Here is a 12,513-nt window from a genome sequence, read left to right as displayed (position 1 = left end):
TGTTATGAGCATCAACAATGTACTCGAAGCCTCCACTAGTGTTTTCTACTATTATAACAACTTTGACTTTTTAATACAGCTTAGTTTGGTTGAGAAGATACCAAGCTTGTCATTCAGCAATCTTTAATGCACATTGATCACAATCTTTAAAAATGTGTGATCCCAACAACTTAAAGTTATTCTGTGCATGATGCTTTACTTTATTTTTTTTTCATGCACAACTAATATGAAGTGTTTTAGTAGCTAATCCATCGCATTTATCAATTAAATCTAATTGATGACTCACTGTCAGGTGTTCCTGTACACATCCATAAAGCTAAAAGCCCACTTTTTGTAGTGCAGAATACAGATCTATCATGATTAAGTGTTAGTTTAAAACAAAATGGCTAAAATTTCAGTAGAAGATTGCCATAGAATTTGTGATTCTGCATGAAGAAAAAACAATGAGTGAAATTATTTATTTCATAACAGACACCCTTAGCCAGGTCGACTTGACTAGCTTCACTTGATTTCCAAGGTGTGGTATCCGAAGCATAATTAACAAGTACAGAGAAATCTGTAATTGACAAACCCAGGACTGGAAGACCCAAAAAGCTGCCTAACAAGGATCAGCAATACTTGAAGATAATATCCTTAAGGAATATAAAGAAGACAAGCGTTTTATTAACAGAACTGGCAGAAGGCTCAGGTGTCATCTATCAACAGTACAAAGGTCACTTTTGAACTTAAAGGACGTGTTGCAGTAAGAAAACAGCTGTTAAGAAAGGGGAACAAGACTAAAAGGCTAAAATGTTCACCAGAATTTACCATGGAACAATGGTCAAAGGTGCTTTGGACAGACAAAGTTTCAGTTATCTGGATCTAATTGAAAATGGTATGTGAGATGAGGAACAACTGAAGCCAACAACTAAGCATGAAGGAGATTCAATTCAACTTTGGGGCTGCATATCCTCAAGTGGTGTTGGAAAATTGGCCCCATGATTTTTTAGCAGGTCTCAATTTTATCTTCAGCGTCTTTTATTCTTTTACATCATGTGCAAATCAGATAGGACTTGCTTGCTTTCACTCAAATGTTGATGCCAAAAACAATAATGTTCCATGTTTACTGTAGTGTGTTTTTGGCATGCAAATTGTATAGTCTAGGTTGTGCTACATTTTTTTCTCACCATTAAAACAGAAAAGCCATTCCAACTGCTTAAACTACAGAACTGCTGTATAAACATGAGATTGGCAAAAACCCAGTCCAACATTAACAGCAACACTGAATAATATTAGAAGTAACTTGTCTTTATAACACAATAAAGATAAGTATTAGAACTTAGCACTGTTTGTACATGTTACACTGTTTATACTAGCACCTCACAACACAGAGATCTCCCATTTAACACACTTTAATATCTGCAGAATGCACTTCAAAAAAAAGAAAACCGTACTAGTTGATGGCTTGTACACGTATAACATTTCCATCGTCATACGAAAATAGCTCATCTTCTCTCCCCTTTAATGGGTGTCGTACTTTAACATTTCACTCGCCATTTCCCCCGGAAGTGCAGAGTCCAGTGCAACCTGCAATGGCTGGTGTTGAGTGGTATGGATAGCAGGAGTTTCGATTATTTCATTACGCATACAAGAAGGTACTGTTTTGGAAATTGGTGAGTTTATTTGGTAACCAAATGAGGTCCTGAAGCTTCTTAAGCCAAGTTATCAGTGGTGTTTTGGATGTGGTTGTGCAAAACTGTGAGTTAACCACTGAAATCAATACTAGGTATTTGTTACTCCTCCTGCGCACTATGTACCTTGTAACGAGTGCAGCAGGTATGTTAGCGGTGTAGTTCTTGTCGTTAGCAGGGGCTGCCACAGTTTTGCTATTACCAGTCGGGGATCTCGCTGTTCAAAGTGTAGTACTTCGACATCAGACGGCAATGTAGTTTGGCGTGCAGTGCAGTTTAGCAGGATATATTTGGACACGAATTGAATGACGGCTACTGTTTCAGTTAACTGTTGTTGTTATTTTAATTTATTTATGTATTTATTTATTTTACATGTATAATTAATTTCTACGTTTTTTATAATTGTACACATAGAGCGCTATGTTTTACTTTATGTTTCTTAAATTGCAATAGAATGGGAAGTGGAAAACCAAACCGAATTTTTGCATGCATGCAAATGTTTTGTCTTGTGAATACTTTAAACAGAGCTTGTCTTTGACGTAACAGATAGGGACAGGCCAATCGTGTGAATCATTTACAGTTACGCTGGCTCACGCAAATTAGTGGTCACACGTGGTTGCCTAGTGTTATACAATTTGGGTTTGAACTCTTCTATATATATATATTTTTACAACATGATACAAATTGGAGTAAAATATGAATAAATACTAATATCGCAGATGCTAAAATCCCACAAACCCAGGTGGGACTTGCGCATACTGCGATAAGTCTAATCAGTTCAGAGCAGATTTACCAAGGATCTGGTTGTTGAAACTCGTTAGGTCATTTAAAAAATATGTTTATGATAAGTAGCATTAGGGGAGATGGCATTTACTGTAAATGGGAGGTTCTGGCTAGGAATCTGTTGCAATTTATTTTGACTGTCATTTTAAAACTTACAGATGGTGGTAAGTATGACAAATCATGTACAAGTGTTGTTTGTGCAAGTTTCTGTATGACGTTTCACAGTTCAGCCTCAAAATGTACACGTTTCCATTGTGCTTATTGGAGATTGAGATGCCCTATGCTATTTATACATAATTATCCTACCGCATGTCAATGTTAAATTGTGCAACTGTAAGACTCCTGCTTTCACAGGTTTAAACCCGCTTTTCCCAGCAGATCTGCAATTGGGTGGGTTCAGTGATAAAAACTTTGGCAACAGTAGTAAACAGCGCTTTTCATCATATTCTGTCTGGCATGGATTGACCTTTTAAACTTAATGCAGGATGCGGGAATGCAGGAAACCCGTATTAATTCAAATAACCAAGGAACTGCTACTTTGTGATGGATGGGAACAGTTTCCTGTGTCACGTCTGTGTTGCTGGAGGCTGTAAAACCTCTGACCACTGAAGCGGCCATCTGCCAATGCCAGCCAGTAAATGTTTTTTTTTTTTTTTTTTTAATTAAAGGTGAATGTTGTTCACCTTGAAACAAAAAATGCTGATCTGTATGTTCCTTAAAGAATGTTTGAATATGTGTGTATGTATGTCTTCAACAGATAACCAGTAAGGATGACAATGGCCCATGTAGGAGCAGTAGTGGCTACTGTCATGGGGGTGATTGCTCTTCTTCTTCATTCTTCTATACACAAGATTGAAGAGGGACATCTTGCAGTTTATTATAGGTAAAGCTTCTAATTGTATGCAAAATTCCAATGCGACACGCATGCAAAATCCATTCCTATAGGTATCCTTCCCTTGATTTAAACAAAGTGTTACTCATTAAGTCTGTTATCAAATCCATAGAACCTGTTGGTCAAAATAAACAAACCAAACCAGTTTGACAGTCATTTGAGGCAAGCTACAGTGTTGTAATGCAACAGAGATACAATTGGAAGCACGGTGTACACAGTGTCGTATGAGATATATGTGGAATGCATTAAAATTTAAACATGAGAAAATGAAACTCAAGGCTGTTGTGCACAATTCTGGAATATATTCGGTATTCAGAAACCATTTTAGGATGGTTTAGATGCTCCGTTTAAGAGTAACTTATAGAATATTTGATACACATGCTTGCACTATGCATTTGTTTCATACTGCTATAATTGCCAGTCTAATGTGTTGGATGCAGATTTCAAATCCTAAGTGTAAGGTAGATACATTTATTTTGTCTGTGTGCACCCAGTTATTCTGTGCATGATGCTTTACTTTATTTTTTTTTTATTAATGATAAATGTTGAGCCTAATGTTCTGTTGGTATTTTTAGGACAGTTGTTTTTTGTTTATGGATTACCTGTAAAATAAGAGATTATATAAACTAGTTAAAAATTAACACCAGAAAATGACTACTAAAGGTGACAGTCCATTCAGAAATGAGTTCAAATCCTGCAATCCAAGCTTTGCTTCATTGAAAAACAGAACTACTGTTTTTTTTTTTTAATATACCTCATCTTTGCAAATATTGCATATAATTTATATTCCAACCGTATTCGATGTATAGATACTAAGCATGTAGAAAAGAAAGTGCAGAGCCTAGGTTTTGATTTGAGGGCTCAGGTTCTGAACGATCTGTAACTGCCACAGATCTGTTAAGTAATGATGCCTGTGTTAAAATCAACTTTAAAAGGTTACAGTAGAGTAGCAGTTTTAGCTAATAAATGCTTTTTAAGTACTCATTATATTCTGTTACAGAGGTGGTGCTTTGCTGAGTACTCCAAATGGTCCAGGCTTTCATATTATGCTTCCATTTATTACAACATACAGATCTGTTCAGGTAAGTGGTACTTCCTTTCCATTAACAATTGTTGAGTATGTATATTTAAAAAACAAATTCTATTAAAAAGAAATGGACATGTTTCTGTGGAAGGATACTTTATATTTAGTTGTCCATAAAAATTACATTTTTTTTTTTAAAGCTTAATAAAATGTTTTTAAATACTAGATGGATGATAATGCAGTAATACAATTTTAATTATTACCATTATCACTTTATATGCAACGGATTGTGTCATTTTGTATTTCCTAGACAACACTACAAACTGATGAAATAAAAAATGTGCCTTGTGGGACAAGGTATGTATTCCAGCCTATTCTTGTATCCTTTATAATGTTCTAAAGGGGCAGGGGTTGTTTAAAAGAGGTATGCTGTATGTGGGATGCCTGATCCAGAGTCCCTTCACTTCTGGTGGGTAAAGCAGCGAACCAGTGTTGACTCGTAAGACTGTGTGATTGCAGTCATTCCCCAAAAGAGCAACAATATTTTAATGTTGAGGATGGGTAAGCAGTGTTTTAAACAAAGTTCAATACCTTTTTATTCACATACATTTATCTTTCTGTAATGCAGTAGAAAAAAAAGAAGTCCTCTACCATATTTTTTTAATGTTGATATTAATAGTATAATTACATCTGTGTTGTTTTTCGTCGTCCTCCCCCACGTCAACAGTGGGGGCGTCATGATCTACTTCGACAGAATAGAGGTGGTCAATATGCTGGTTCCATCTGCAGGTAAACAATAAAGCTGCTTTGACAACCTCTTTCGTGGCTTTTCTTAGTGGGTTGTTTTGTGTAGGGGTCACATTCACTTGCATGCCTAATGACTTCTCTGTATATATTCAGTTGACATGGATTAAAGCACACAGAGTGTAATTTATTGTAAAGATTATTTGTTAACTGAAAGCTTATGATCCCAAATTGGATTGTTATAGTAAAATATTTGGACAAGCTTGCCCTTCATTTATGTGAGAAAATAAGAATGCTAAACAATAGCTATGGCATACAGAACATTGACATGCAGTGCAGGCCAAATATGTAGGTGTTGAAATGAAAATATTAGGGCAGGGGTCTCCAACCCTGGTCGTGGAGAGCCCTATCCAGCAGGTTTTATAGGTGTCTTTACATCATCAGTGGCTAAAGATCTGGAACACCTGTTAATCTTGACTAATTAAGCCAATAGTGTGTTCAGTTAAGTAACAGATTGGTTAAACACAAAACAGCAGTCACAGTAGCTCTCCAGGACCAGGGTTGGAGTCCCCTGCTTTAGGAGCTAGTGAGTGATCAGTGGTCTCCATATGAAGCTGTAAATGCAATATAACCAGAATAGGTCCACTGCATGACCCGTAATGGCTTGTGGTGGTCCTAAAATCCTCTTGTCCATCATTTGGTGTCTCCAACTAGTTATATTGTTGAATGTTGTTTTTTCTTTTTTCGCATATGGTTATGCATGGACACAAGATTATATTTACCCTGCCTCCCATACAGTGCTGCACAGTGTTTGGTAGACTAACAGAGTTGACAATATCAGTCCATTCATTACACAGTGACCATATACTGAACAGAGAAGACCACACAGAATTATTTTACACTCTCACAAGGTCAAGGACAAAACGTTCATACAGTATACAGCAGTGGTACTCAACTCTGGCCCTCGAGATCAAATCCAGTCCAGGTTTTTGCTCCAAGCAGGTTCTATAATTGAAGCTGTTAAGAGGCAATTAACAAATGTAAGACCTGCTTAGAATAAAGACCAGGACTGGACTAGATCTCAAGGGTCAGAGTTGAGTACCACTGGTATAGTCAGTCTTTGTTTCTAAATAACTGTATATTTAGTGATTGTGATGTTTCAACTCATGCTCTCTTTATGTTTAGCTGTAGACATTGTGAGGAACTACACAGCAGACTATGACAAGACATTGATCTTCAACAAGATTCACCATGAGCTCAATCAGTTTTGCAGTGTCCATACCCTCCAGGAAGTTTACATTGAGTTGTTTGGTAAGTGTTTTAGGCATTACTGAGTGGGATGGGTAAAGGATGATATTTTACTTCATGGTGTAGTATAGAAAGAAGCAGAGATGGGGCACAATGATTTCTAAAGACAAAGGCAGGCAACACGATTCTGTAGTGGGTACTGTATATTTAATGCTCTTATTGTTACAGATATTATTGATGAAAATCTAAAGCTGGCACTACAAAAGGACCTGAATGCTATGGCACCAGGTCTAACAATTCAGGTAGGATCATATCCCTAATATCCTATGCTAAAATCTTGCCAAAGTATTCCTTTAATAACATTTTTTAAACTGGGGTCCAAATATTTGTTAAACATTAAAACACTGTTTAGTAGAGGATCATGGAATTGTGCTCTTGCTGATTCTGAGTTTTAGGTTGTGTTGAAATAACCCCAATTGGTAAGGGTTGGTTATCATATCTGTAAAGCTTTGAATAAAGTTAATCAGGTCCAGTGATAATCGAAATACTGCTCCAGTATGGTTTATAGAGGCACTACATGGTAACGTTTTCAGATGAGACATAAAAACTGACATTTGCTTCCCAAACATGAAAAGTTTCCATTGCAGAAAAAAGGGGAATGTTTTCCATGATGATCACGACTGTGAATTCCCATTCCAACCCTTACTGGGATACAAGAACTCCCCTGTGTAATTTCTGTAATAATGATATGCGTTTTTCTTTGTTTTTTTTGTTTTTTTTTCTTTAGGCAGTTCGTGTTACAAAGCCAAAAATCCCAGAGACTATCAGAAGAAATTTTGAACTAATGTGAGTCAGCTGTTAATCTTAATTGGAACCTAAACATACACAATATGTGAGTGTACAGTACACTGGCCAACAAGAAAAACAATGGCTGAGTATGGGTCAATCGTTGCCTATTTCACCTCACTCAAACAACATGGCTTGTTTAATGTATTGGTGTCTCTGGAAAGCTATTCATCCTCTCTTCAAAATAGAAAACATTGTAAAAATCAAGCTGTCATACAATTGAAGTGGTACCCTAAGTGATATCTATTTGCTACCAATGCAGAACAACTGATTTAGTAAGAAAGCAGTCTGAGTGAGGGACCAATTCCCTGCAGTAAATCTTGTTTTCTTATTAGGGAAGCTGAGAAGACGAAGTTGCTTGTTTCTGTACAGACCCAAAAAGTCGTGGAGAAGGAAGCCGAAACCGAACGGAAGAAAGCTATTATAGGTAAAGAACAGCTGAACTGTCACTGGGCGGTCACTTGATTCACATTTTTGTTTGAAACACGGAAACAAATACTGAGATTTATAACGAAATCAACAGTTTATGTTGGTCGGGATAAATGCGCCACGCTGGATTTTACTGTGTTCACCACAGCTGGTTACAATGCAGACAACTAGCTTTGCAGACACATGTTTGGCAATCATTTAAATCAACAGAGATAAACATTCCAGTTCCAAATACGTATATACATCCGTAGCAATTGTGACTTTTATAGACGCTTAAAACCACAGTGTCAGACCACTTCCAGGGAGAGAGAGAGAGCTTTAAATCAGCACACCCCTAAATAGCAGCATGCATTTCTCTTTCTACCCAGAATGCATGATTTAAATTATTATTTTTTTTAATCTGTGATCAACGCTTTAGTTGATGAATCGTTTCGAATAATCTGTTAATCGGAACATCCCTACTGCTAATGCTTTTCTTGATCCTTTGTTGGGACTTACTGCAGAGCAGATACAAACTGAATTTCATGTTAGGTTTTGTAGGTTCCCTAATTCTTCTACTTTTGACACCAACAGTTAGAAACCAGTTAGTCAGATGTATGTTTAATGTGTTCATAACACTATTTTTCACTGAAACGTTGTCCTGTTTTATACACAGAGGCACAGAAGGTTGCACAAGTTTCTGAAATTCACTTCCAGCAAAAAATGATGGAAAAAGAAACTGAGAAAAAGATTTCTGAAATAGAAGGTATTTATTATTTATTGTTTTTTTTTAATTTTATGCTTAACTTTCTTTTATAATCGGTAACTCATTTTAGTGTGAATTAAGGTTGCTCTAACTGACTTAAAGCTGTCCCTGAACATTTATGCCAAGAGGGAAGAATAAGCTAGGTAAATAAAAAGGATGGGATAGTTTAGGATATAAGCAGTTAAACTAAGAATTGATTAAATAAATCATAATGCGATGCTGTTTCAACCAATTTGCATTTTGTGGAAGTGTTCCCTGGGAATAATAATTTGACATAAAATATTTGGACTATTTATCAATTTTATCCACTGGCTATTTTATGATATTACCATGCAATATTCATTGTTTTTGAAATACAGATGCAGCATTCTTGGCGAAAGAAAAGGCCAAAGCAGATGCAGAGTACTACACTGCGGAAAAAACCGCCCAAGCAAACGCAGTAATACTTTTACACAACTAGAAACTTTTTTTCAGCTTAACTTCTTTTACAAAGACAATGTTTCATTTGACCTTATTTATTGTACTTTTCTCTCCATGCAGTTGAAACTAACCCCGGAATATCTTGAGCTCATGAAATACCAGGCGATTGCTGCTAACAGTAAGGTTTATTTTGGCCATGACATCCCAGACATGTTTGTGGATAACAGTGCCGTTCAGCACAGGATTGAGGATGAAGAGGATGCTGATCTTCTGGAATTGCTAGGAAAGGCAAAAAAAACAAAGAAAGCACATCGTACTGATTCAAAGGGAGGGTAACAGAAGATCTGGCTGCTTGACATTTGGTGGATAGATTGTGTGGCATGCTTTTTTTTGTTTTGTAATAAAAAAAGGTATGTTTGGTGCGCTTTAGCTCTGACATTTACCAGTGGAATATGAAAGGACTGCAGGTTTTATAAAGCAGACCATTTGCATCTAAAAAATGGTTTGTAAATCTACAGTCTAGTTTTCAGATCAAATACCTACAAATCCTGCCTTGAATACTGCTGCATTATAACAGGGATGCCTAAAGACACATCTACCATCTTTTTTTGTTTTGTTTTTTAATAAGAAAAAATTAACACTTTTTTTAAATCAGATGAAAAGCACTTGGATAAAATTTAAACTAATTGCTACAAGAAGGTGCATGCTTTTTTACACAGCTTTTCTCAGTTTAGGCTAGCATTTCTATACATATTTTCAAAAGGGATTTGGGGTTAAACTTAAGGTTCTTTACAGAATTTCTTTCTAAAGCTAGGAAATACGACCTGTAAACAAAAAGTGGTGTAAATGCTTTTTTTTTCCATGTTATTCTTAGTGCTTGACTGGAATGGTGTTCTTTCTTGAGTAATTTTACTGATGCTGAGTTTTTAAAAGCTCTGAATGAATTTGCAAATGTAAGTTTAAGAGTGTTTGGTGCAAACAAATTTGAACAAGTGACTTTTATATTAATTCAATTTTCTGTTTTCAAGTGTGACTTTATACCTCATTGGTAATGTATTGAAGGTGAGGTGGGGCCATGCCACAGGGGTTGCTAGCCTAGGTACACCTAATATGAACTGTGATATGTGGGGTTCCTGTTTTAAGACTAAAGAAATAAGTTACTGCTATTGCATTTCCAGATAATAATAATAATAATAATAATAATAATAATAATAATAATAATAATAATAATAATAATAATAATAATAATTCCTTTGAAAAGAAATAGTCCAAAGATTAACATTTCATGACAGCTATACAGTTTGTGTAACTGGGCAACAAATAATTCTGTGATATTCATTTAAAAACATAGAATGAAATATCTTGTGTTTATAATGGTCATATTTGAAAAAGGCTACATATATTTTAGAGAACTTCAAGTTTCGTAACAAGCGCTACTGCTTGTTAAAATTTCTTGCTTACTAATTTCTTGTTACTAACAGCCTACTCCTAAGAGTTGTCCAATTTAAGATTTTCAAAATTAATTACTTTAAATAACATTGTCAGGTTGGATTCATTTATCCTTACTAGTTTTTTTTTTTTTTTTTTTTTTTTTTTTTTTTAATTGATGTTATGCCAGCACAAGACTATTACCAGATTAAAGTAACAGTTTTTCTTTATGCTTATACCTTCATTACAAAATAAAATCTTGTGTAGTTGGTCTAACATACTGACCTATGCCCTTTCAAGCAAGAAAAAGGTGACTTGCGTGTGTATATGGCTATGCGCATATTTGTAAGGAAAGTGAACAAACCCACTGAAATTACAGTATGATGTGTTAAAAGCTCCCCAGTTAGTTTCAATATCTCCATGCAGTCTTTGTTTTGTGTATTAACTGGAAATGGAATAGCTGTATGGAGAGCTGGTACAGTATTTTAATCTGAAGCATTCACAACTGCCTAAAACCAAGTTAAAAATTTAATGGTATTGTTTTGGAGAGCTGCGGAATGCTTTATATATTTAGATTTTGAATCCATTGACGTGAAAGACAAAAGTAACAGGAACAATGATACATTTATTTTACAAACCTATAATGAAGATTTTGCTATGTCAGCTATTTCAGTTATTTCCTTGAATCACCTTTGGTATGTTCTTTAAAATTAACAAATGACTGAGAAGATGAGAATAGAGACCTACTTGCTTGTTATTTTCTTTCCCTATCCACGCTACCTAAATAATGCCTGTTCAACACATGTTGAAACTGATTTCCATGGACTTTGAATGTGATTGTTGTGCTTTATTTTGGTAGTGTAAAGAGGATATCTGCCTTTCCACCAACCAGATTAATTCACTCTACTCATGGCACATTACAAGGCATTCTTGGATGGAAGATTTTCACCCTCTTGCCCATCAACATCCCATGTTAATTTGAAGTGCAGGATTCTAATTAAATGCAGGTCAGACAATGAATGCGTGATCTCAAAAAGCGTGTCTCTGAGCATGGCAATACTGACAGCTGGAAAAGAAGATTGTTTCAGACATATGTTTGGTGGAAACTGGAGAGTGAACCTTTCTAGCCATGCAGTTTCATTTGAATCAATACAACAGTGCATATGTTTTAAAATTAAACTGGAATACATTGGTAAAATTAACCATGCTCATTTCTTTTTAGAATTTGCATGAGTTGTTGGCTTATCATATGCAGGCCCCCACTACACACCCACACACTGAGATAAAGATGAACTACTTTGCAAACTCTTTCTTCCTTAAAGCCCATTGTTTATTTTGTGTAAATTTCCTTATCAGTAATTCCTCTTGTAAAATGTGATGCTGTACGTCACAAATCCGAGTGTAGGGTTAATCCCAGAAATGTGATCTAATGCTACCACCTTACTTTCCCTCTCTTCCTGGTAAATTGGAAGAAAACAAATTGTGAATGTTACTTTATATAATTCATGATGCAATCTCTGTATTTAAGAATTTATATGCAAAATTTACAAGCATTTTTGCAGTTGTCACCACAAATAAAACCTATTTTGATACCACTATAACCTCTGAGATATTTTGCTTTTAGTCTGCATGAATTCAACAGTTGCATTGCCTGTATTGTTTGATTCTATCGAATGTAGGTTAATTTTATGTCAAGCCTTGGAAAATTATTGGTTTAAAATGGATTTAATTGGGTCTGTGTTTAAGGTTGTTCACTATTTTGGCATTTTAGATAAAATTACACTGAAGAATTAGGAACAATTGTTCTTTTTTTAACATCTGTTTTCACTTTATGTTCTGGGGCTGTGGTTTGTAATTTAGCCACAAGAGGGCAGTGCTTGAACATATTTTCTTAAGATGGAGTTTTAAATAGTTGATATTCTGTATTCAGAAAGGATTGCTGCAGTATAAATGGTAAAACAAAAAAAATCTAAGCATGAACTGGGTTAAAAAAAGGCACACAACTTATGTTCAATTAGTACAAGGTACATGTTTATTTGTGTTACCTGTGCCAGGATGGTAATTTGAAGTAATCCCATTTAATTTATTGTACCATATTGGAGTTCTCCAATAAAACCATGTTTGCTTCATCCTTTGTCAGAAAGTAAAGTCACAAGAAAGAGCTGGCTTTGGGGGGAAAAAGTGATTAACTCGTCAGCTGACCGCTTTTTTCACACTACAGATTCACTGTGCAGCCACATCAGAGCTACAGTGTCAGAGGACAATGCAGCTTTCAGCAAGCCCG

General features: G+C 35.6%; 1 protein-coding gene across 3 annotated transcripts; it reads left to right on the top strand.

Annotated features, from left to right (window-relative positions):
• Positions 1 to 1,550: 1,550 nt before the first annotated feature.
• Positions 1,551 to 11,827, top strand: LOC121321808 (erlin-1-like). 3 transcript variants are annotated; one of them, XM_041261020.1, is made up of 12 exons: positions 1,551 to 1,634; positions 3,211 to 3,336; positions 4,346 to 4,427; positions 4,680 to 4,726; positions 5,097 to 5,158; positions 6,299 to 6,424; positions 6,590 to 6,663; positions 7,149 to 7,207; positions 7,543 to 7,634; positions 8,292 to 8,381; positions 8,741 to 8,820; positions 8,922 to 11,827. In XM_041261020.1, exons 2-12 carry the CDS (start codon positions 3,224 to 3,226, stop codon positions 9,135 to 9,137), a joined length of 1,041 nt encoding a protein of 346 aa, XP_041116954.1. In that variant the 5' UTR covers positions 1,551 to 1,634; positions 3,211 to 3,223; the 3' UTR covers positions 9,138 to 11,827. The 3 variants fall into 3 exon arrangements, with proteins under 3 accessions (XP_041116954.1, XP_041116953.1, XP_041116956.1); XM_041261019.1 differs by having other exon boundaries at positions 1,561 to 1,652; XM_041261022.1 differs by lacking the exon at positions 1,551 to 1,634 and adding an exon at positions 2,966 to 3,087.
• Positions 11,828 to 12,513: the final 686 nt, after the last annotated feature.

Source organism: Polyodon spathula, chromosome 10 (assembly GCF_017654505.1).
Source record: "Polyodon spathula isolate WHYD16114869_AA chromosome 10, ASM1765450v1, whole genome shotgun sequence".
In the NCBI taxonomy this organism is placed as follows: domain Eukaryota; kingdom Metazoa; phylum Chordata; class Actinopteri; order Acipenseriformes; family Polyodontidae; genus Polyodon; species Polyodon spathula.
Note: the sequence above shows the minus strand (reverse complement) of the source record. Positions and strands in the feature narration are given on the sequence as shown.